This window comes from Trichomonas vaginalis, chromosome IV, assembly GCF_026262505.1.
Source record: "Trichomonas vaginalis G3 chromosome IV, whole genome shotgun sequence".
NCBI classification, from domain to species: Eukaryota; Parabasalia; order Trichomonadida; family Trichomonadidae; genus Trichomonas; species Trichomonas vaginalis.
Genome location: NC_067206.1, coordinates 13,848,526 through 13,872,467, shown reverse-complemented (window position 1 = coordinate 13,872,467; position 23,942 = coordinate 13,848,526). Strand labels below are relative to the sequence as shown.

The window sequence follows — 23,942 nt, the reverse complement described above, 5'->3', positions numbered from 1 at the left end:
TACATCATCTGATTTGAAAGAACTTTCACAGTCAGATGTCAGTTTTGTTTATGGCATTCCAAACGGGAACCGCGGTTGGTTACCATGGATTTCCGTCACCGGTCACATTTTAAAGATTTTTAAAGCCTTATAAAAATATGCTTTGTAAATCATTTTTTGTAAATCGGCAAAAATTTGGTAATTTTCTTCAACTAATAAATCTGCGAATAGCATTTATAATACAAGAACAATCTTTTAAAATGCGTTTGATTCATTTTTGTATAATTTCATATAGGCACATATATTCTTCCGGGACTTTCCGTGATTTTACCGTAAAATCATTAGTTTACACCAATTTTTCCGTATTTTGAATAGTTTACTGCACTTTTTCCGTAAAATTGAGTTACGGGAATCCGCAAAATTTCCGGACCTCATTTTTCATAGAATATAATAATAATATTTGATAAAAAGATATATTATTTATATTTTTGATTTTTGAATTACGGAAAAAGTGAATTGTTAACTTGATTTTTTTATATGGTTAATTTTTCAAATGATATTATGAAGATCTAAAATATTAAAAGTAAAAAATTGAATTACGGAAAAAGTGAGGTCAAAAGTGAAATAAATTTGCAGAACAATTTTCATTGAAATAAGACATTGAGTATCACACTTTAGTGAATCAACATCTATAAGAATGAAGTGTTTTGAAGCTGAAATAATATTGAATAGAAATTAATTTTTTCTGAAATTTTGAATGAAATTATGGGAAATAAAAAAATTACTAAATATTGTATTCATACAAATATATTATTTTAAAGGAAAAATAGATGTTGATAGAAACGATGAAAAATTTTGAAAACTTTACAATTAATTTATGTTCGTTAACCACAGAGCTTGCAATCCAAAGCTCACGTTAGACTACAAGAGTCATGAAGTCTCATACTAAGGGATATCCAACATATATTTTAATAATCTAATGTTTGTGACAAATATTCAACATAAAATTAAGTTTTCGTTTCGTTACAAGGCATTCATACTTTGGAGATATCATATTTAATGTACAGAAAAGTTAATATTAAACAATACATGCTAAAGAATTAATAAATAAGATAATAAAATAAATTTATACGTAATTACTTTCATTTAATATGCTTTATGCTGTATAATATTGATTAGAGGCATTAAAAGGTTCCATAGTCTGCTTTTATAGGCAAGATTTTTGATAAAAATTTAAAATTTTGAAAAATGATGAGAAAAAGGAAAAAAGGTAAATGAGAGCAAGAGGAGGGAAAAAAGAAAAAGAAAAGAAAGGGAAGGGAAAAATAAAAGAAAGAAGGACATATAAAAATTTAGATGCGCATTCTTAATGCCGAGGCGGCTTGCCGCCGAGGCGCGATTTTTTTAGGCCTCTACGGTAACCCGGCAATGTTTTTTTAAATCTTGTACAGCCCTAGTTTTGTTGGATGGTATTTGTCAACGAATATTGTCAAAGCAGTTTTCACATCTAAAATATTTTTGGACCATAATGGTATGGCTTCACAGTTTCTTGTGTTTTGACCAACAAATATTAACCAGTATGGAGGTCCATCTGTTCTAACTCTTGGAATGTTTTCCAAGATATCCATAAACCAAGCATTTGGTGTTGAACTAAAGATTTTTATCATGAGTGCTTTCTTTGTCGCTTTAGAAACATAGGGGTCCTTGTTCGGATTCGTCATTTTTTACCCTATAAGAAATGGGTTTATTTGGCGCATTAGCAGGAGTTGCATCCAGATTTTTGCCCGCAGTGGGAACAATAGCCAGAGGTGCATTTGGAGTTGGAAGGAAGATTTTGAGTACATTAGGTATACTTAAAGAGAAAGCACAACCTATTATACAAACTGTACAGAAAGGTTGGGAGGTAGCACGAGATGCAACAAATCTTATTCCAAATCCTGAAACAAGAGGAAAAGTTCAAGGATGGATGGACAATGTAGGAAGACAAGCAGGAAACTATTATAACAAAGCAAACGACTACTATAACCAAGCAGGACACTATATGGACCAAGGTGAAAGATTCTTTAACAGAGGATATAACCATGCACAACAGTGGGTAAACAATAACCAACCTCAACCGCCTCAAACATGGGGAATGTAAAGTTTTTTATTGATATGAAATGAACAATGCAGCTTTAAACAGAATAAGTCATGGAAGACCACCTTTTACACCACGTGTTTGTAAAGTTCTTCCTATACCTCAGGAAGTTTTAGACCGACTTAAAAAACCCAAACAACCAGTTGAAAACAAACCAAACTAAATTTTTTTACTGAGATGAAATGACCGAAGAAGTTGAAACGGTAGATTTGACACCACAAACAAAAAGTTCAGAACCATTGTCAAAACCTGACAAAGAACTTACAGATGAAGAGAAAAATTCAATAATAGAAAGTGCCAGGTCTGGAAATACAAACCCTAACTATAAAGTCACTTTTCATAGAAATGGAACGGCTAGTATCTCAAAAAAGAAACAGACTCTCACAAATAAAATATTGAAGTCTGAAGGAGCTTTCGAGACAACAGATGGAAAAGTTTACTTCACTGACCAACAGTTCATTATAGAACATCTCATTGACTTAGAGTCGAAATATTCTAAACTTTACAACAAACACAAAAAGTTGAAAGGAAAACAAAAACAAATGGCATATGATATTTATGAAGATGTTGACGACACAACTGTTCCTGCAAGTGAAGTAAAGTCAGAGGAACCGAAAAGTGACGAAAAACCGATAGAAGAAGAGAAACCAAAAACTGAAGATAAACCAAAACCAAAGTTTAGTTTCCAAACTAAACCAAGTCAACCTTCATTAGCTGGTATGGGTTGGCGTCAAAGACTTATGGCAGCAGGCGGTTATGTAAAGTAAAGAAAAAATATTTTTTTATTTTTATAAAAATGCCCCCATATAGAATGGATAGAAAGTCTGCTAGAATAAAAGCAGAGTTACAAAGATAGGGTTGTTAAAAATATCAAAAATTAGCGTTTTGAAGACACCATGGTGTCTTATAATTTTCCCTTCCTTATTGGCGTGTAGAAATAAATGCGCCAATAGATTGAAGAAGAAGAATTATTTTTCTCTTAATGAACTTTAATCCTTTTGATATAAGAATATTAAAAACATTAATATAATTTCGATTTCGGAAATTAAATTTCCAAATTTTTTGTCGATTTCGGAAATAACAGGATCCCGCATCCAACACGCAACAACAAAACACAAAACACACTTTTTGGTTCTTTCATCGTTTTAATCGTAATTTATGTAATACATGATTTGGATAAATTTTACAATAATAGAACCTATATTATATTCTTTTCAAAGATTCTTGCAAATCATCAAAAATAATTGTATTTTAAAAAACGATCAAATTATCCTTTCATTATTTTAAACTTAAATTAGTTTTTATGATTGACTAAAGCAATCATATTTATTCATCATTAAATAAACAAAAAAATAATATTTGAGAGTTATTTCAAAAAAAAACACATTGAATTTATTAATTTGTCTCAATTTCAGTATTATAAATTTTTATAATTTCAATATTTTGAAATACACTTTTGAGTGCGGGACAAATTTGCCAGGTGTCACTTTTTCAATAACCTTAAATTACGCTTTTCTAATTTTTTTAAAAATAACCTTAAATTATATTTGAAGAAATTATGTCTATGATATATGTTTTATGCTAGAATCTTGGAGTTTTCATGCACTACACAAGAGCTCCAAGGTTCCAAGAGTGAATGCTCAATAGCAATTATAGAGATGTACCTTTTCAAAATGACTTTTACTGATTAAATTTAATCAATAGAAGACATTTTGAAAATGTACCTCTACAATTAGATATACAAGAGATTCAAAGCTTCATTTCAGATAGATTTGAAACTTTGAAACTCTTGGTAGATTTTGAGTGAATGCTGACAATCATCTTTGAGAAGGTTTTCTTTAAGAAAACCTTCTCAAAGAGGTTTCTCAGGAGCCCTGAGGCTCCCTTTCGTAATGATTGGGAGCCTTGGGGCTCCTGAGACGAAGAATGGCTTCGCCGAATCTTTGATCAGCAGAGGCCAAATGAAAAGGCCCCTGCTGATGGATTCTCAGGAGCCCTGAGGCTCCCTTTCGTAATGATTGGGAGCCTTGGGGCTCCTGAGACGAAGAATGGCTTCGCCGAATCTTTGATCAGCAGAGGCCAAATGAAAAGGCCTCTGCTGATGGATTCTCAGGAGCTCTGAGGCTCCCTTTCGTAATGATTGGGAGCCTTGGGGCTCCTGCAGCAGAGTATCGCTCCGCTCCATTAAATTTTTTAAAAAAAGTGCCGTGTGGCAAATTTGTCCTGTTCCCCATCTTTATTATTTTTTATTCCTTTGAAAAGTGACACTGGATAGTTTGTCCCTTTCTCATACACTTTTTAATATTTCAATATTTATGATATTTCAATGTATTAAGTGGTCTCAAATTGAGCTTCTCAAATATAAGTTGGCCTATTCAAATAATAAAATTAAATAATATTTAAAATAATAAATAAAAGTAAGGGTTTCGTTTTGCTAAAATTGTCACTTTTATAGCATATTTGTTTTTGGATGTTTTGCGAAACCAAAAAAAAACTATGATATACAATGTGTGTGTAAAGAAAATACTTTATTTACTAGTTAAAAAATCATTTGGTATTGATCAAGTTATTTTTTCTGGATAAGATATTATATGGATAATTGGATAGAAAATACAATTATATAATCTTGTCCCTGGTTTAATTAAGCTAATTGTCATCAGAAACTTGTAATTTTTATGAATTTCAGATTTTCTTTTCATTACTGCTTTTCTTAATAGGTCAAGTTCTTATTTACGTTATAAAGTATGATATTTACAAATATCAAGTTATCATGTTTTTTGAGAAATTATGAGAAACAAACAAAAATGAAAAAGATAGGAATAGCAATGAATAGTGATGTGGGTATAGAAAATGTAAGAGATATGAATGCAAAGCAATCAGTATTTAGGATATTGACCATAGATTTCGAAAAAAAAATGCTGCATATTGAGCGAAAACTATGATTATATTATAAGGCTGTCATTTAAAGCATAATGAAACTATTCCCTTTTCATTTTAATCGAATAAGATAGTAAAGATTTTTGAATTAGCTAGAAACTGATGAGATGTTTTCACAAATCAGATTTTTAATCTCTATAATGCATAATTCACTCAATATCTCAATTTTGATATTGCGAGATATTTTTGCTATCGGTTTCGCAATTTTGACACAATAGCAAGAGGGTTCTATAAGCATTATTATCAAGGTAGAATCTGAATATCATATCAGAAAATGTCGCAAATCTGACATTTACCCGACCAAATAGCAAAAATAATTGAATACTTTTCGCAAAAACTTTAAAAATCGATAAAAATATGAAATATAGATATTAAAGAGACTTTTTATATAATATTCATAAAGATTTTCCAAAAATATGATACCGCAAAATTAAAAAAGTGACGTCTTGAGTGGAGTCAAAGGTCGAAATTGCTAGCTAAATGTTTTTTTAGCGAAATTGTGTATTGTACGTTTTTTTTCGCAAAACGAAACCCTTAATAAAAGTGATTGAGGTCATAGCAAAACGGCTGTTTCAGTCATTAATTCTTAAAAATAAAAGGGGTAAAAACTAAATACAATGGGTAAAATTCAATAGTGTCTGTGCTATCGTTCAATTTGAAGGTGTCTTTTGAAACCGCAAGACATATTGAATTTTTGAATAGTGTATTATGGTTTGACAGACACCAATGAAAAAAAATAAAATGATATTTATTTTAAATATATAAGATCCTTATATAAAATATAAATATTTTATCGTTTTATTTTCTTGTTTTAGAAATGTTTTTTATTGAAAAATCAATAAAACTAACTCCAAAATAAAAATTTTGATTTAAAGACACTATGATGACACCAGGCAAATCTTCCAAGACACCTATCGTCGGGAATCTAACAACCCTATACAAAGATATGGTTGGAGAGTTTCGAAGAATTTTAAATATAGGAAGGGAAGACCCATAAAAGTCTATGACAAATTGTCTGGTCTTCGCTACGAATTAGATTTGGAAACAGCACGTGCCAATTATCCAAACAGACTAGAGAGGTTAGAAGAAGAACGTCTTATGGACATGCCTTTCGATGTTAGTGAACCTCAAGTTGAAGGACACGACGACTTTGCCAGATTCTACTGGAAACATGACGAACAATTGCATCCTTTGAGAAGGAAAAAAGGAAAAGGTGAAGACGCACATGCTCCCATGGAAAGAACAAGATATGCATATGAAAAGTATCGTGAAGTTAGAAGTCAAATTACATCTGGTCGAACCTTTACAGTAAACTTTGACGAAGGAAAGAACAAAGAAGGCTTCATGGGAGTACTTGCTGCCATACAAGACGGAAATAAGAAAGGACACAATCTCAGATTGACCATAACAGATTTGGATGGTCACATTTACTATGCACATGGCAATGAACAAACAGCCGCAAAACTTCTTGACGCTTTCAAGACTACAAAGAGAACAAATGGTTGACTCCGACTCAGACATTTTGAATGCAATTGAAGGAATTGCAAGTGTCAAGTTCGAATGGTACCAACCTAACCCTCAAGCAGTCAGACAACATGCTGGATACTTCCCGTTCATAAATAAGTCTGACATTGACTTGACAAGGTATGGAATTTACAATTCAATTGAAACAATTGTCAACGAACCTTGTATTCTTACATGTCTCAGGAACTCTGGTCTTGTTACAGATGAGAAGATGAAGTATCTTGAGTCATGTGTGAAGACAAGGTACATTCTCAGAGGTCAATTGGCAAAAATTGCACCGTTGGCAAATGTCAATATCCGAGTCAACATACCTACAGCTAAAGGTTCTTCACATGACGACTATGTTGTTGACAAAGACTTACCATGGTTGAAGATTGTAATTGTCCACAACCACTTCATGTTGAACGAAAGTCTTACAAACCCATTCTTGTAAAAGTAAGTGCAACTTGTCAGAGCTGTAAACATTCTTTTCGAGAAAGGTTTGTTGGAACCAATTCCAGATGACAAGCTGACAGAAACTTTTGTACCAAAAACGAAAAAACTTTTCATTAGCAAGACCAAAAGTTGTTCCAGACAAAGTTCTAGTACAAAAGAAGTACACGGTTCCACAAGGGGTTGGTATGTTCGGATACCAACCTGAACCAGAAGAACTTCCAATGAGGTTGCAAGAACTTCAAGATGCTATAAACAAACTTCCATTGAGACATCCAATTGACGTCAAATTGTATTGGAGAGCATCTGAGTTAGGTCAGAAGGTTTTATATGAAACAGGTTGCTTCGACGATGTTTATGAGATAACAGGAGAAGTTTCTCAGAAGATAAGAGACTCACTTGAATTTCCACAAACTGGACCAATTGGTTGCGACAAGTTCGACTTGAAAAGATATACTATCTCGACCTTAACGCTGCATACATGAGGTTTGTCCAATATATTCCGACTGGAATTCCAAACGAAGATGGTGAGTTCCGGGAAGGAACTATACAGTTGGAAAAGTCATTACAACAACTGTATGATATTAGGAAAGCTTCAAACCCCAAACTTGCAATGACACTCAAATTGCTTATGAATTCGACATGGGATATTCCATTAAGAAACCTCAAGAGATGAGAGTAAACATTATGAGAAGGTCGACAACTTTGTTGAAAGGTTTTCTCCTTTTGTTTTGAAGTTACGAATTCACTCAAGGTCAAAGTGGCTTAGTAACCACATTAAAACCTATTGTCGAACATTGGTCTTACCCTCAGTTCGCAAAAGCAGTCCTTGACGAGTACAACAAATTCTTCTCCGAAGTCAAATCCAAAGTGAAGGTTTACTATGAGAACATTGACGCACTCATGACGAACGAAGAAGGATACAACAAACTCATTGAAATGGGAATGGTCGGTGAAAAGATGGGCTGTTTTAAGCTAGATAATGTATTTTCCGAAGTTCATGTCCTCTCCAAGCGTAAGTACTGGGGCATACTTGAAGACGGCACAGAAATAAAACATTGCATGAAATAAAAAATTTATTTTTAAAAAAGTGACATTTTTTTTAATTTTATTTGAAATGTACGCTGAGTTTGTTGGAGAAGACCGTTGGGAAACTTGTTTGTTAGATGAGAAATATGAAATGGCATACCATTTTAAAACAATATATTTTTACATATATTAAATGCTTCAGGTTGAAAAACAAAGAACAAAAGTAGCAGATACAAAACCGTTAGACTATATCTTTACAAATGCTGGTAGGACTATTTCAGATGAAGAAATTTCATCCCGTGCATACATGTTTGACTATCCAATTCGTTGGCTTCAAAGTCCTTCAGATGCAAAGGCAATAGGATTTAGAAGAGTTTTGTTTTCAAATAGAACTAACGCATTTATGTTCGCAGTATATTTTCATGGGCAGTATGAAGGTCATGATGGTCTAATAGACAAATTTGACGAAATGAGAATCTTTACAATTCGTTCAGACGAAAGTCTTGAGAAAACTCTAGATGACTTTCAAGTTTGGTTCACAACAAATGGTGTGCAACATATTATTCCATTGTACTATGACTTTTATCTCGAATTGTCTTTCATATATAACTACGGAAAAGTGCTGAAAAAGTATTGAATGTGAAGATATTAGAAAATAACATTTTTTCTAACATCGTAGAAAACTCATGAAAACAATTTATTTTTGACACTTTCACAAAAAACATAAAAAAGTGAAGTTAAAATGAGATGTTTACTGAACTGGTTGGATGTCGCCTTCACAGGTTATGTAGAATGGTTGACCAGAGAAGTGAAGGAGACCCTTGAGAATTTGGTTCATTCTTGGGAAAGGGTTCTCTCTGTTTGGAAGTAGTATCCAAGGACGCTTGGCAAAGAACTTTATAATGGCTTCCTTCTTTGCTTGCTTTATGTCGTCGAAAGGAGTGCCTTCTGGTACCTCAATTGGAATTCCAGTCGAAGTCTCGAGATTCAAGGCAGCCCTTCCCGTTATCCAACCGTTCACAAGCTTGCCTTTTACATTCTGCCTGAGGAAGTCTTTAACAAGCTCGTTAAGTTCAATTAGGTAAATTGCCTCGTCAAGTCTTTCTTGCATTCCAAGTTCTTCCATCCGACAGGAAAAAATTTTCCGGACAAAGGGAAAAATTTTTCCTTCCGACAGGAAGAACTCTTCCAGTTGTCCGTCCGTAAACCATTCAAATTTTCGAAAATTGAGAACTTTTTGGTCGAACTTTAGAAAAAAATTTTCCTTCCGACAGAAAAAGTTTTTCCATCCGACAGGAAAAGTTCTTCCATCCGACAGGAAAAGTTCTTCCTTCCGACAGGACACAAACGGATGACTGACGTTCCTCTTCCTGAATGCCTTCCAAAGCCAGAAGAACCGAAAGCTGCAGAACCACAACAGTCTTCTCAGCAACCTCAGTTCCAGCAAGTACCTCCGAATTACTACCAATTTCCACCTCAAGGTTACTACCCACCACAAGGCTTCCCGAACTACCCTCCTCAGCCTATGCCTTACTTCCCCAACCCTTGGATGTTTATGCAAAACCCTGCCCCACAATTCCAATTCCAATCTCAATCGAAGAGAGACCAAGACTTCGAAGAAGGTCTGAACCGCTTACGCAAAGAGTATGTTACAGCTCCAATTGAGAGAAAGTTGTTCCCGGACCAAAAAATATAATTTAGGTGAAGAGGTGAGATTTCACCTCTTTTTTCACCTGTTTTTTCACCCTCTTGAATTTTCATGAATTTCCTTAAGATAGAAAAAATAAAGTTAGTTTTATTTTTATTTATTTTTTTATTTCGTATGTAAGATATGATTTCAACAATCGGCACAACAACAATTCAAACAACAACAGCACCAAACTCGTTAGTCATGAATCCAACATCTATGTTAGTAGAGATGAAAAGCTTCATTCCTTCTTCATTTACTTTCGAAACAGAAATCCAGAAGATAAAGCAAGAACTTTTAACAAGTAATTTAGACTGTAGTGCGAAAGATGAAACAAATGAACAGTATCTTTATGAAATGGAGGACCTCATCGACCATTTGCCTAAACTACCTGAAATTCATCAGCAAAAACTAACTATTCCTGAATTCGACGAAATTGAAGTCAAAGCAACTGACTCAGTAGAAATTAAGAAATTCATACGAAAGGTAAATTATGAGTTTCTAGGATATCATTGCAACCATAAAGTTATGGACAAAGATTGCGACATGGTATATAAGAACATCTCTGACATATATAAATCTGGGGAGTTTAAGACATACGACAACTTTGTTTCATTAGCTGCAAAATGTGTATGGCAGATAAGAGATAAAGATAGAAGAGGTAAAGTATGGAATGAACAGATAAAACCAACCGCTTCAGATTTAAAGAAAACCATTGACGCCTTGGTTGTTTTAGCAGGTAAGGTTTCAGAATATAACGCAAAAATGAACCCGCAATGTTCTAAATGTAAAGCAGCAATTAGGAAATATAACTATTCAGTAAAAGAGATAGAAAGAATGAGAAACGACTATGCAGATTTAAAGAGGGAGGCAGAGAAACCAGCAGAAGATAAAATGGACATGCTGTCATTTCTGAACAAAAACTATCCAACTGCTGACGATTTCCTTTTATCTGACGTCAAGAAGAAGTATAAAGAAACCTTCGGCATTGTTAAAACATTCGATGTACTAAAAGAAGAAATAGAAGCTACGAAATTGTTTAGGATTTCAAATATACATCGTACAATTCATGTAAAACGCTTATAAAATAACTGGGGTGAAAAATTAGGTGAAAAAAGAGGTGAAATCTCACCTCTTCACCTAAACATTATTTTTATTGAATTCAGCAACAAAATTCTGAGTAAAATAATTTTTAGGGCATGTGTCAAACCGTTGAGTTTTCACAAAACTTAAAAAATAACGTTTACCATGTAAAACGTTTATAAAATAACTGGGGTAGAAATGAGGTGAAAAAAGAGGTGAAAAAACAGGTGAAATCTCACCTCTTCACCTAAACATTATTTTTATTGAATTCAGCACAAAAATCATGAATTTCCTTAAGATAGAAAAAATAAAGTTAGTTTTATTTTTATTTATTTTTTTATTTTGTATGTAAAGACAGATATGTCAACAACAGAGAACACAACAACAGTTATAGTCCATGAAGCTATAAATGAAGAATACGAGTACATACAGTATAACAAACAGTTACGTCTCATTCGTTCAGTCAAAGACGATATGTACCAAATGCAAAGTATTTTGAATGCTCTTCGTTCTACAAAGCAAGCATATCATTGGTTTGAAAACCAACAGACAAAAGAACTTTTAGAAGAATTTCCTCATATGATTGCTTCCCTCGGAAAACCGAGAGAAGAGATTCCGTACGAAAATCGCAAGAATTTGGCTCCTGGTTTGAAAGGATATTATGTTCATAGACTTTTAGTAAATGCTGTAGCAATGTGGGCTTCACCTCGTTATGCTTGTTATATTTTCATGATGTTAGATGAACTATATAAAGCAGAACGCGAAGAGATGGAAAAGAAACTTCAAGCAAAAGACAAAAGCATTCAGAAAAGAATACCACGTTCGGTACCAAAAGGAAAGGAAAAGAACTATAAGTATATGATTTATACTGAAGAGTTGGAGAAAGAAGAAGACAGAGATATGGTTATGTTGCATTTAGTCAGAAGAAACAACAAAAGCTTTTACGACCTTGCTAAGATTTACAAATCTGACAGAAATTGGTTCTATCGCGAAAACTTACCGATTTCAATGACCCCAAATGAAGATGTGAAACAAATAGTTCAAGATACGTTACCTCAAACACACTATGATATTAAAGGTTGTACAATACTTACATTCAAAGAAGATTTGTCATTGTTAAAGGAAAAAATAACAGAGTATTTTGACAACTTCAAACAAGTAGGGTAGATGCACTCTTTATTTTTCAAGCTTGACTTTTTATAATTTGAACTTTGTTTGCGTAGATATGAATTCTGAAAGAAGTATGAGGGTCTTGTATGACTTTGTACTTCTCCCATAGTTCATGTCTGTCAAACTTACCTGCCATGGACTCTTTCATAAGTTTCATGAAATCGTCTTCGGACAATCCGGGGAAAAGTATTATGTCAGTAAGTATTCTTTTAACATCCTTACTTAAACTCTTTGCTGTCTGTACACAAATGACAACTGAGATGTTAAAGTGTCTGAGCTTCTTAAGAATTCGACACATATCTTGTTCTCTGTTCTTTAACAAAGGATGAGAGGCGAAATCATCTAAAATAAGAAGACATCTATGAGGGTAAGTCTTCCAATCGTAAGATTGCAATTTCTTCGAAATGTATTCTATCTCTTTCTGTTTGTTTCTGAAGTGTTTCTTTTCTAATATTCTCTGCATTTCCTCATTAGGGACTTTGAACTTAGAATTTATATACTCATTTATAGCATTATACTTCAAAACTCTTCTTTGGTACTTCTTTATCCAATCTAACAACTCAGTATCCTTTATACATACTAACTTAGACTTCTTTATAATATCTTTGAACGAATTGACGGTTTGGTCAAATTGACCAGAAGTACTACAAATGACTACTAACTCATAGAATGGGTTCTTCTCATCTAGTTCTTGTTGTTGTGCAGCCATTTTAAGATAAGTGAAAGTCTTACCAGACCCAGGTGGTGCAATTAGACCTGTTATACCATTCTGAGCAAATAAGAACTTTTCATGTATAGGCTTTATCTGAGCATTTTCTAACTTCCTCTTGTTCTTGTTTAAAACATTCTCAATTTCTTGTCAATGTCAGCAAACTTTTTTTCTAACATATTTTTAGAAAAATTAAAATTTTTATCTTTTAGAAAATGTCTAGCGATTTCGCTATCTATATTCGAGACAAACTTTTTGACAGCAAACATCTGTCGACCATAAAATCTTACATAGTGTAAACAAGAAGGTGAATTTTTCTAAAGTTCTGTTTCTGGAATATGACAAGAACCATAAACATTACAAAGTAGCAGTCTTAAAATTTGTCAATGACAGACTTGTTTGACAGAGATGACGCCGATTGGAAAGATGAAGTCCAACAAAAGTTCTTAGAATGCAAAGAAGACATATGCGGTGTTCTTGAAGAATGAAATAGAAAACAGAATAGATGAGCTATTAAAGGACAAAGAACTTTTACATAAATATGGTTCTGAGAAAATTTGACGTCTCACCACCAGAAAAGAAGAAGAAAGAAAAGAAAGAGAAAAAAGAAGAAGAGAAGAAAGAACCTGAACCAGTTCCAGAGAAGGGGAGCTATGACATGTAAAAATAAAAATTTTATTTTTAGAACATTTCTGGGTCATGTCAATGTTCTCTTCCTCTTTAGGAGTAAACACTGGCTTAGACTCTAAAATCTTTTACCCAATTTACCTTGAACTTCTACAACTTTAGACTCATAATATTTCATAGTCGTCTGTCTTCTTGGTTCATAAGTATAACAAGTTTGTATGCTTTGCCTTCTTTAAGGTTTGAGACCTTCTGTCAAAACTTTCTTTGACTGTTAACAAACCTTCTATGTCTAAGTCTTCAAATTTCGCACCATTTTTAGTCACAATAGCAAACTTAACGGGTTCGATGTTCCAAACTTTGCTGAATGAAGACTTTTCAAAATGGTAGAAGTAAACATTCAAATATGTGAATGGGTCTAGTTCTTCTTTAAGTCCTGACATGTACTTGTTTACTGAGATGAATTTCGTCATCTTTTCTATCGGATAAAAAATATTTTTTTTTAAAATTTACTCAGAAAAATTTTTCTTTGTATATACACCATTCTGTACGTCTAAAAGACTTTTGACATTTGCCAAGAATGTACGTTTAGACGCTGCCATATAACCATATTCTTGACAATATTGTTTATATTCATCATATAAAGACTTTTCATCTAAACACTCAAAGTCGCTTTCTTCTATGAACAGTTCATATACACTCTTGTTTGCTTCTAACAATGTTTGTCTCTCTTCGGTATGTGGAATTTGTCTTGGATTGAACTTAGAAATATCTAATGTCATGAAATATGAGAAAAGTGGTTGTAAAAGTCAGATGTCAAAGTTTCTGCTAAGTCGTCAAAATATTCTGTATCTTGCATATGAGAATCTGACGTTCTGACAACTAAATATCTTCTGTCAGAACTTTCTAACTTCATCGGAACAGCATTGGTTTGAAACCATAATGAAGTTTGCAACATTTTCACAAACTCTTTGGTCTTTATACTTTCTTTCAACAACTCCAACTTTGTCTGTTATAAGACTCTTCAAAGCATCTGAGTTCAAAACTTTGTTGTATCTATACTTTGAAGTTCATTGCAAACTATAAGTTTCATATTCTCTATTGAGAGTTAAACTTACCACAGATGTTTTCTAAGTTTGTCATATTAGGGTTCGAATAACCTTCTAACAGTTTGCATAAGATATCTGTAAAGAATGTGTCTTACCTGTTCCTTGTTTTCCAATTATAATGAGAGCAGTTTCATTTTTAGCACTTGGATGTTGTAAGATATTTGCAAACCAACATAAGATATACTCATAAACCTTTTCGTTTCCATTGCATATAATTTCTTTGACATGGTCTAACCAAGTCTATAATATTTTCTTTCCATTCTACTTGTTCATATTTATATCCAGTGAAGATAGAATAGAAGTTTGGAGAAGGTGTATAGAACTTTATACCTCGAACTGAAAAATCTTCTAACTTGACAATAAGATATCCCAAGCATCTAACATCTTCATTCCAACTTGTACAACTTTTATTTTCTTAAGTTTCTGTCTACATTCTTTTCAGACACTATTGTTGCTCTTGGTTTGTTAAAGACAACATCCCATTCTTTCATGACATAACATTCTGGGGCAGAGTCAACATAAATGACTAAACGTTTCAAATTCTCGACTGCTTTGTTATAGTCTCTAAATGGACACATATTTCTGAATGCTTGGAAGTCATAAAAATCTGAAACATCTATTCTGTACATTTTTATAAAAATAAAAAATATATTTTTTTATTCTTGACTTTGTTGTTCCATTTGTTGCATTTGTTGTTCTTGAGCTATTTGTTGTTGAAGTTGTTCTTGTAATACAATACTTCACCAGTTGCATCTTCCAATTCGAAACTTTCTGCCGTCATTGACAAATACATAGGACATAAAAGTTTTACAGGAACAAAGTTTGCGTCAATAATGTCAACGTTATACTTGCCAAAGTGTTTGAGTTCACTAAGGTTGAAAATTCTGCATTCGAATGAACAATAGGCAAACCAGCAGAGAAAGTATTGTTTATACGCATAAGTATCTTTTGGTCATAATAGTTTCTGTCGACATTCGAATAACACTTTGAACCTAAGTTTGAAACAATATAAGATTGGTGTGCTTAATGTCAATGGAATAGACATTCCTTGTATGACACCTTTTCCTGTTATAGGAAACTGTTGGTAGTAAAAACCAGAAATAAGTTTTGTATTATAGCTCATATCGTTTATAGTAAACTCAGTCGGACATCCAAACATAATGAAACCTGCTCTAGTTGCCAGCACATGTTACACCCGTACTTAAAGTATTAAATAAGTCAACAAAACCTGTGTGGTATATCTGAGTAAGTATCTTCAAAGGAGTATTTTTACCATTCACAACAATAAAGTCTTCTGGTGTCAAAAGAGCAAAACAGGCTTTAGTCGTCATTGTGTTTCAGGTTAGTTTACAATATCGTCCTTGAGGACTTGTAAGTTTGTTGTTATAGAATTATATGACTCAGGGTTTTTAGTCGTAATAGTATAAACCATTATGTCTTCTGCCATTTACTTAGCAAATAAATTTTAATGAAATGTTGTGGTCGTCAAAATTTTTTCTAACGTCTGGAAACTATATTTTAAGTTCAACGTTTCACCTCCTTTCATAACGTATATCTTGTCAATGACATTATATGAAACACCACAGCAACTAATGTCGGTTCTATTTTTTGATGTTTTATCGTCTGCCCTGTCAAAAGTTTCAATAGTTCTTTCAAAACTTCATGAGGTGCAATGACATATGAGTTCACTTTTACAGGGTTGTGTTCGACCAAGTTTAACTATACTTAAAGCTTGACAAATCTTCTCCTGAGTTTGAAGTTTGTCTTTCAGTTGTTGGTATCGTTCGAATATCTGCACAGAACTTAAGTCTCTGTTAACTTCAGGATATGTTGGTTCTTTTACAGGAACAATTGTTATACCATCTTCGTCTTCGTATGGTTCCCCACTTCAACATCTCTGTCTTTGACATTGACAATAACACTTTGACTGTTTGTTTGAGTTGGTGAATTTAACTTCACATCTGCCACCGCCATTAAACCTTTGAAACACTTATGCTTCTATTTTTCGGAAATGACATTTTACTTAGAATAAAAGAGACGTATTCGGAATCTTATTGAATTGAAGCAGAACAAAGTTTATACTCACAAACAATACAAATACATTGACAGAATAGTTCTTACACAAAACAATGGAAAATGTTATAGAATAGCAGTCTTTGCTGAACCTAAATATTTTCATAAAGCAAAGAAAGTTGATATAACTGAAATGGTGAAAGTTCTTGAACAGACAAAAATATAACTTCAAAACTGACCGATATTACTAAAGGAAAGTTTATATTACAATATTATGTCAAAACTGGCGTACTGTCAATATTTGACGGAGAGAAGTCAGTTCAAGAACAACTTACTACATGCTACCAAAATCTGCTCGATGGAAGCTGTCGTTATGCCAATCTGAGGAGCCCAGCAGGTTTCATCGAACGAATCTTCAAAAGAGCATCTTCCGTGAAAAGTGCTATTGGTTTTGTAAACTTCTTTGCTCTCAATTCATCTGGACCGTCTCTGTCACCAGTATATTGTATTTGAACTGTACCAACAGTTGAAATACCACCCATAAAGTCTTCTGAGTCAGCAAATGGAATGCCAAGCCAAAAGTTTGAACGGTCTCCATTTGTATATTGAGTTTTTTGACCTCCTGTATGAGTCCATACTTTCACATATGGCATAATAGAACTTTGCATTTCAGGTTAATAGTTGTTGTGAAGTTGTTGTTAAAGTTCATAGCATCTAATGTCAAGTTGTATACCTCATATCCTCAACTGTAGAATATTCTTCTCTTGGATAATATTTGCCATCTATGTTTATATGATATTTAATACCAGGGTTGTAGAAACAAGAATAGTCATTTATAGTTCGTCTGAACAGTACAAACATAGTATCTGCATTTCATTGCAGTTGTTAAAGCAATATCTGTTCTTGCACCTGCGGCTCCTGGATTTTGTTTCCAACTCACCTGCAAAGTCTTTGACAGATATTTGGTGTATAGGAACATAAGTGGAACTGCAATATATTGGCAACTAAAGCATTTGAAATATCTGGGTCCAAACATATGACTGCAAGTCTGCTTTCTATCTCTTGCATTCAAATTTTTCGCATGTGAACTTAACTGGGTCCCAAGCATCTCCAGCAGCATTGAAATAATAGTTTACTTCAGTGTTGAGGTTTGAGAAACCAAAGTCTAAGTCAACTTTGTCTTGCAAAATTCGCGAATGCGTTTGATTTGTTCCCTTTACGTCTGTAATAGTGAATGGGTTGTGTTGGTGCAATGACTAAGTTATTTTGCTTGAGTAAGTTCAATAGAAATTTTTCCTGCCCAGTTTGCAAGTATCTAAAAACCTGAAGATGAAAGATGACAAAGGAACTCTAATTTCAGTTTTACTTTAGTGGCAGCAGTTCCATCTGAACCAGAAAGGTTAACATAAACTCCTGGAACGTTAGGGTCAAGTCTTCTTATTTTCTCAATAGTTGCATACTGGTCTGTTTGTTCTCTAGCTTGTGGTTGTACTGAGTTTCTCAAAGCGAACCATTCATAGTTTGCCATGTTACTGTTTGAACTAAGTCAGAGTTAGAATATATCTTATATCCCATGAAAACTTCTGGAGCATATTGGTATCCGACATAGAAAATTCCATTGCAACCTTTCTTGTCAGACAACTTGGCAGAAAGGTTTTATTTCAATGTCTTGTTCCACGTATAAGAATGAGTTGTCAATAGAAATAATATGAAACCTGTCGCAAGCAATATCTACTGTTGTTGAAGAACCTTCTCCAAACTCACCTACGTTTCCATAAGAAACAGCAGTTGTATATTCGTAAGTTCCAGAACTATTTCTGACCTTCTAATGCATTGTCGCATTCGTTATACCATTCGGAAACATTTCCGTTCATGGCATCCAAAACTGTTGGCGTTATATTCTGAGCGGCGTACATTTCATATGGGTAAAAATATAGAATAGTTGAATTTAGTGCATAATAGAACCCACTCGGACCAAGCTTTATTTTCTTCCTGACTGAGTTTTAACTCTTCTTTTCCTTCATTGCCACTACTTTCACTAGATGAAGTTACTTCTTCACTACTTTCACTTTGTTCTACTCTTCTCTTCTTCTTTGGTGTCGCTTTTGGTAACTTGCCCTCTGCTTCAAGTTGTTGCATCTTTGCCTCATGTTCACCTAGTATGTTGTAAATTTCCCATGTCCTTTTTGCCTTTGGGCTCTGGTCGCCCATCTCAGGTAACCTATATCCTAGAAAGATTTTGTCATAGTTTGTATTTGAGTCTTCGCGTATTGTTTGCATGACTCTTTCCTGAGTTTCCGGTTCAAGCTCTTCAAACAGAACTTGTCCATATGGAATAAGCTCGTTTCCAAATATATGTTTTTGTAGCCATTCTGATTTTCTTTCCATGTAACCAATAATATCTTTTGTGAATGGGAAAGCTTTTACCCAATGTTTCAGTCTTGCGTCATTTATTTCTGTAGTTGGTTTTATTTTGTCAAGGAACATGTTTTTCAATACTAACATTTCATTTGGTACTGTCCATTTGAGTTTTCTTAAATATTCATCCCTTCTCAGTTCATTGTCTGCAAAGTAAGTTTTTATGACATTTTGCAAACTTTCGTTTGCAAGGTCATGTACAATAGGTTCTCTTCCTTCTCTCTCTCTAACTTTCTTTCTAAACTCTTCACCAAATATACCATCTCTATGGTTCTGTGTAGTTCTTTGAGATAAATGTTCTAGAACGTCAGGTGTTATATTTCCATCAGCCATGTTCATTTCATACTGGTCCAAAATATCTGCATCTTTCATATCTTTCAATGGCATTAAAGCCGCGCTGAAAATACCAGTTATATCTGGTTCACCATTCACTTCCATTGCGTCTACAACTTCTTGGAATTGAGGTTGTAAGTTTATGAACCACCTATCCGGATTAGCTTTATGACCCCATCTCATTGTAGTTCCATAGTCTGCAGAAACAAAAGTAGGTTTGTTTCCATATTGGTTAGGTTCTGAATGAACTTTAAACAATGTTTCATTTCTATATGTTTTTGTTGAAATTTAACCTTTTATTTTCACCGAGTTCAGCCAAAGATTGAACGTTATATGGTCGTAAGTAAAAAGGATTATTGTATTTGCGTACATTTTCTTTCAGTACTTCCATTCTATGCTGAATATTTTCATCTGATGTTGGAGTCTTTTGTATGTCGGTGAACATTTTTCGATATTCTTCTACTATGTCAGCCGAATTTTTCTTAGACTCTTGGAAAGATTCCATATTCTCCGCATACACTTGTTGAGGGTCAAGATTTTTCGGCTGTTCCAAATCTTCATCTAGTTCTGTGAAGTTAGTTTCCAAAGGAGGGACTTGTTCGTTTCCTTCAGGCTCTTCTAGCTGTTGTTGCTGAACTATTTCTTCCATGTCTGGTTGTATCTGAACTTCTTCCTGTGGAGTTTCTTGTACCTCATCTGCTGGCATTTCATATATTCCGAGACCGTTTTTAAAAAGTTCCCTATCTAAGTCATCCGGACTCATAAACCTTTCTTCTTTCGTTCCGTCTCTATTTTTTACGCGTTTCATGAAGAGAGTTGAATTATCATTTAGCTCTGACACCAAATATCTCGGAGTAAATTCATCCATGTCATTTGGATGATATGCTATTAAATCATATCCCTTAGCGAGCTTGTATTTTCCAGGTTTGAGATTATATCCGATTTGATGCTGAGCCATAAAGCTAAATAGGTTCGGGTCAGTATTTCCTTCCTTGAACTTTCTAATAGCTTCTTTATATCTGTCACTAAAGTCAAGAGTATCTGGGTAACCATAATCTTCCTTAAGCATTTTTAAGAATTCTTGGTTTCCTTTTTCTCTACTTCTTTTATGTCCTTGCTCTGTTTGTGGTTGTTGTTGTGCAGGGTTTTGAACTGTTGGTTGTTGTGCTGGTTGTGGAGGTGATTGTTGTGCTGGTTTTGGTTGTGGTGCTGGATTTTGAACTGTTGGTTGCTGTGCTGGATTTTGAACTGTTGGTTGTTGTGTTGGTTGTTGTTGTGGTGCTGGATTTTGAACTGTTGGTTGTTGTGTTGGTTGTTGTGTTGGTTTTGGTGCATGCCTGTGTCTGTGTCCATGTGACGATGTAAATGTTTTAGGTAGTCCTGGTGCAGGTGCTTCTCTTGGAGGGTTTGGTGGTATATAAGTTCCACCAGCTGGCACATATGTTCCATCTGCAGCATAATGTCCTACCTGACTTTTCGTTCTTAAGAAAGCATTTACTAGGTCTGTTTTGGTCTGTTGTAACTCTTTTCTTGACTTTCCACAACAGTTGCTCTAACGGCGTCATAGGCACTTTGAACTGCCTGTCTCGTTGCTGCATCTGTTATTTTCGTCATATTTTGTGCTACTTCTCTTAACTCTTTGTCGAAACTTTCAGACTTCAGTTTCTTTCCAGATGAGAAGTCGTTCACTAGTTTCACCTTACTATGAAGAGCTTCGAAGGCATTCTTAAAGTCAGCATTCATTAAAGCTTCATTTGAACTGTCTTCATCCGCTTGTATTTTTGTCCTTATTGACCCTATAAGTTGGGCTGCTTTAGCGTTGGCTTGGGCATCTAACCAGTCATTATTAGCTTTTATATATTCTGCGCTTTTCATTGCCTTTTGCATGGCTGCGTCGTTATTTTTACTTTCTTGTGCTAAGTTTTCATACTGTACGGTTTGGTTTTGCAACTGTAAAAGTTTTTCTGCCTTTACATTTGCTTCAACTTCTTTTTTATACTCATCGCTATCCATATATGTCTTCATGGCTTTTTGTTTTATCTCTTCATCTTTCAGTATTTTATATTGAGTAGTATGGTTTTTCAAATTTATGACATCTTGTTCCATTTTTGCTACTTCTGCTGCTTTTTCTGACACTTTTTTCGCATATTCCTCTGTACTTAGTTCTTTCAGTTGTTCTTCTTTCTTCTTTTTCTCTACGTTTAACTCATTGAGTTTCTTTGTGTGTCTGTCATATTCTAGTTTCTTTTCGTTTTCACTTATTTGTTTCTGTATGTCTATTATCTCATACCGAAATGGCTCACAAAAAAGGTGACATTTTTGGCGCCAATAATTTGATTTTTCTGATTCTTTCTATTTAGATATATTTATTTAATATTCATATTCCTTTATATTGCCTCATATTATTTCCCATTTTTAATCATATTATACAAATCTTTAATAATTTTTAATGTTTTGAGCTTCAAAATCTTGTTCTAACTATTTTCATTCATATATCCTAGAAAAAATTAAAAAGTTTTTTAGAAATAAAAATGTTTGTATGTAAAGTATTGAAAATATTCTAGATGAGAAGACATTCTCCAGAAGAGATTGATATTGATTGGCTTTGTGAAGCCATCACAAAATCAAATAATGGAGTTAAGTTAACTGATATTTGCGCGAAAGCTAAAATAAATCATGAAGGCAGAGTTATATATAATCATACTATCTTAAAGTATTCCTAGAAATTTCCAAAATTAACCGAAATATAACTGGACAGAATTACTATTTTCGAGATAAAATTCATATGGAAATACTAATTCATAACGCTTTATGTTATATAAAATTTAATTTATAAAAATTTCAAAATAAATCAAATTTAACACAATGAATATAACTGCAATCGAGGTTTTTGACGATTGATTCTTACGAGAAGTTTTCCAAACTTTGAGTTAATGTCTTGATATTAACTCAAAGTTTGGAAGTCTAATAAGGGGAATTGTAGGCTATGAGGTACTGATTATATATCAGTGCCTCATAGCCTGCAATTCCCATTAGAAATCGGAGAAACTTTGTCCGCATAACTGATGATGCGGACAAAGTTTCTCCCATTTCTACTTAGAATGAAAGGGCAAGAGGTATATAGGTACACTATATATCTCTTGCCCTTTCCTTCTTACCTAAAGACTTCCAATCTTATTTTTTTTTCCAATTTTTCCCCTAAATTTAAATCTTATATAATATAAATAAAATGCATAATATCAATCACAAAAATTAATGTTTATTTTTTAATTAAAATTGCCGCGCAATTTAAGGTTTTCTGTCACTTTTTTGTGAGCCATTTCGGTACGAAACAGTTTCTGTATGTCTATGTTTGACTTTTTGACATCTGTTATTTGATTTTTGAGTGAACTCAAATTCATTTGACTTTGAAGGTTATAAGCTGTTCCGTCTGCAGCTCCACCATAGCCTGCCATTTTCGCTAAAAGTGCCGCTCTTAAACCTCCACTCTGTGCACCAATAACTCGGTTTAAAAGCATAGGGTTGCTTGACATTTGTTGCAACATAGTGGGGTCATTCATCATTTGTTGTTGCAACTGTTGTTGTGGTGTCAGTTTTACTATTGGATGTTTCAATGCTCCCTTCCTCTTACGTATATTCTTACGTAGCTTACGTGGCATTTTAAGTGAAGTAAAAAACGGTTTTTGACAGATGTTTATATGACACTATTTGTTCAGCACAAAAAACTACTCGGTCAAAGTGTTGTCAGTTTTGTAAAATAACCGTCCTATCTCATTCTATAAGGGGAAAAAGGCTTCTCAAAGTATACTTCCTTGGAACGCCTGTAACTTTTCCTGTAGCGACGATAGACCCTTACTTGTCCGGACAAAGTTATACTATTTTGAGTGCTCTACAAAAAAGTCAACGGCTGGCTCGTCCTCAGAAATTTTTTATGGGCTAGAGGGCGCAACGCGCCTGGAAGCCCTCCGAATAAAAACTTCATTTATACTAAACATCTTCGGGGCTAGAGGGCGCAACGCGCCTGGAAGCCCCACTACCTTTTTTTTCCATTTGATTCTTGAAAAGTGCTCCATAATGTTTAATGATTTAAATTCAATATTCATGGCTGTAAGCCACCGTTGATAAGCAGCGGATGATTCGCTGCGCCCTATGTATATCCCTAGAGGGTAACCTCGCATATAGTAATTACCACGATGAAAAATAAATATATATTTCGGCCATGAAAAAGTAGCATCTAAGTGAATTAAATTACACTCCAACGCCAAATTTCCTGATTCGCTTGGAATATATATAAGAAATTCTATAGGATTTCCATTGACGAATAAACTATCACTTCTTATCGTTGTGCTATAATTTACATAAAATTTCCCGGGATATGAAGTTAAGATATCACCAATCTCATTATCATGCTTTATTTTTTCCTGTATTTCATCTTGCAGAGGATGTCCTGGGAGATCAACTTTCGTTATTTGAATGTACCATTTTAACCTCCCTGAAAACTCTTTGGGTAATTTTATGTTTTTCATGTTTTTTGGTACAGTAATCATCCACAACGTATCTGATACTTTTGAATATTCAAAGGATACGATTTTGTCATACAATGTGAAATTTTTAAAGGGGAATAATCTTCGTTTTGAAGTAGAAAATAATTTAAGTTTACAGATCGATCAGAACTTATATTGGAAAGGCCCAAATGAATAAATGCTGGCATTTGTTCCAAAAACTTCAATGTTTGTTCATAAGTTAACACATTGATAT

General features: G+C 33.8%; 9 protein-coding genes and 5 pseudogenes across 14 annotated transcripts, besides 9 other annotated features; 7 read left to right on the top strand and 7 right to left on the bottom strand.

Annotated features, from left to right (window-relative positions):
* Window positions 1-19,424: part of a mobile genetic element that runs on past the window's edge.
* Window positions 1,245-1,436: a mobile genetic element.
* Window positions 1,718-2,119, top strand: TVAGG3_0087720 (uncharacterized protein; the record flags this gene model as incomplete). Its single annotated transcript, XM_051222345.1, has 1 exon — window positions 1,718-2,119. The coding sequence occupies one exon, from the start codon at window positions 1,718-1,720 to the stop codon at window positions 2,117-2,119; it is 402 nt and encodes a 133-aa protein (XP_051107331.1).
* TVAGG3_0087710 (phage tail repeat-like family) lies at window positions 2,299-2,883 on the top strand (the record flags this gene model as incomplete). The annotated part of the gene is made up of 1 exon (XM_051222344.1): window positions 2,299-2,883. One exon carries the CDS (start codon window positions 2,299-2,301, stop codon window positions 2,881-2,883), a length of 585 nt encoding a protein of 194 aa, XP_051107330.1.
* Window positions 3,575-3,603: a terminal%2Cinverted (terminal inverted repeat of MuDR-4N1_TV transposon ID:TVAGG3_0087700).
* Window positions 3,575-4,347: a mobile genetic element.
* Window positions 4,314-4,347: a terminal%2Cinverted (terminal inverted repeat of MuDR-4N1_TV transposon ID:TVAGG3_0087700).
* Window positions 4,348-4,405: a mobile genetic element.
* Window positions 4,374-4,399: a mobile genetic element.
* Window positions 4,374-4,399: a terminal%2Cinverted (terminal inverted repeat of MuDR-7_TvMULE4 transposon ID:TVAGG3_0087690).
* Window positions 7,697-8,080, top strand: TVAGG3_0087670 (annotated as a pseudogene). Its single transcript has one exon. A coding segment is annotated over exon 1 (384 nt).
* Window positions 8,232-8,675, top strand: TVAGG3_0087660 (uncharacterized protein; the record flags this gene model as incomplete). The annotated part of the gene is made up of 1 exon (XM_051222343.1): window positions 8,232-8,675. One exon carries the CDS (start codon window positions 8,232-8,234, stop codon window positions 8,673-8,675), a length of 444 nt encoding a protein of 147 aa, XP_051107329.1.
* Window positions 8,790-9,164, bottom strand: TVAGG3_0087650 (uncharacterized protein; the record flags this gene model as incomplete). The annotated part of the gene is made up of 1 exon (XM_051222342.1): window positions 8,790-9,164. One exon carries the CDS (start codon window positions 9,162-9,164, stop codon window positions 8,790-8,792), a length of 375 nt encoding a protein of 124 aa, XP_051107328.1.
* On the top strand, window positions 9,390-9,734 carry TVAGG3_0087640 (uncharacterized protein; the record flags this gene model as incomplete). Its single annotated transcript, XM_051222341.1, has 1 exon — window positions 9,390-9,734. The coding sequence occupies one exon, from the start codon at window positions 9,390-9,392 to the stop codon at window positions 9,732-9,734; it is 345 nt and encodes a 114-aa protein (XP_051107327.1).
* Window positions 9,870-10,811, top strand: TVAGG3_0087630 (organellar and viral DNA polymerase type B; the record flags this gene model as incomplete). The annotated part of the gene is made up of 1 exon (XM_001305007.1): window positions 9,870-10,811. One exon carries the CDS (start codon window positions 9,870-9,872, stop codon window positions 10,809-10,811), a length of 942 nt encoding a protein of 313 aa, XP_001305008.1.
* Window positions 11,169-11,975, top strand: TVAGG3_0087620 (KilA, N-terminal/APSES-type HTH, DNA-binding family; the record flags this gene model as incomplete). The annotated part of the gene is made up of 1 exon (XM_051222340.1): window positions 11,169-11,975. One exon carries the CDS (start codon window positions 11,169-11,171, stop codon window positions 11,973-11,975), a length of 807 nt encoding a protein of 268 aa, XP_051107326.1.
* On the bottom strand, window positions 11,992-12,866 carry TVAGG3_0087610 (annotated as a pseudogene). The gene has a single exon. A coding segment is annotated over exon 1 (875 nt).
* Window positions 13,821-15,049, bottom strand: TVAGG3_0087600 (annotated as a pseudogene). Its single transcript has one exon. A coding segment is annotated over exon 1 (1,229 nt).
* On the bottom strand, window positions 16,893-17,469 carry TVAGG3_0087590 (annotated as a pseudogene). Its single transcript has one exon. A coding segment is annotated over exon 1 (577 nt).
* On the bottom strand, window positions 18,403-19,367 carry TVAGG3_0087580 (protein of unknown function, DUF4106 family; the record flags this gene model as incomplete). The annotated part of the gene is made up of 1 exon (XM_051222339.1): window positions 18,403-19,367. A coding segment is annotated over one exon (965 nt), but the record flags the coding sequence as incomplete, so codon positions are not given.
* Window positions 19,425-19,513: 89 nt separating the features above from the next.
* Window positions 19,514-21,197, bottom strand: TVAGG3_0087560 (annotated as a pseudogene). The gene has a single exon. A coding segment is annotated over exon 1 (1,684 nt).
* A 934-nt stretch (window positions 21,198-22,131) lies between these two features.
* Window positions 22,132-22,338: a mobile genetic element.
* A 112-nt stretch (window positions 22,339-22,450) lies between these two features.
* TVAGG3_0087540 (protein of unknown function, DUF4106 family) lies at window positions 22,451-22,843 on the bottom strand (the record flags this gene model as incomplete). The annotated part of the gene is made up of 1 exon (XM_051222338.1): window positions 22,451-22,843. The coding sequence occupies one exon, from the start codon at window positions 22,841-22,843 to the stop codon at window positions 22,451-22,453; it is 393 nt and encodes a 130-aa protein (XP_051107324.1).
* Between the last annotated feature and the right edge of the window lie 1,099 nt (window positions 22,844-23,942).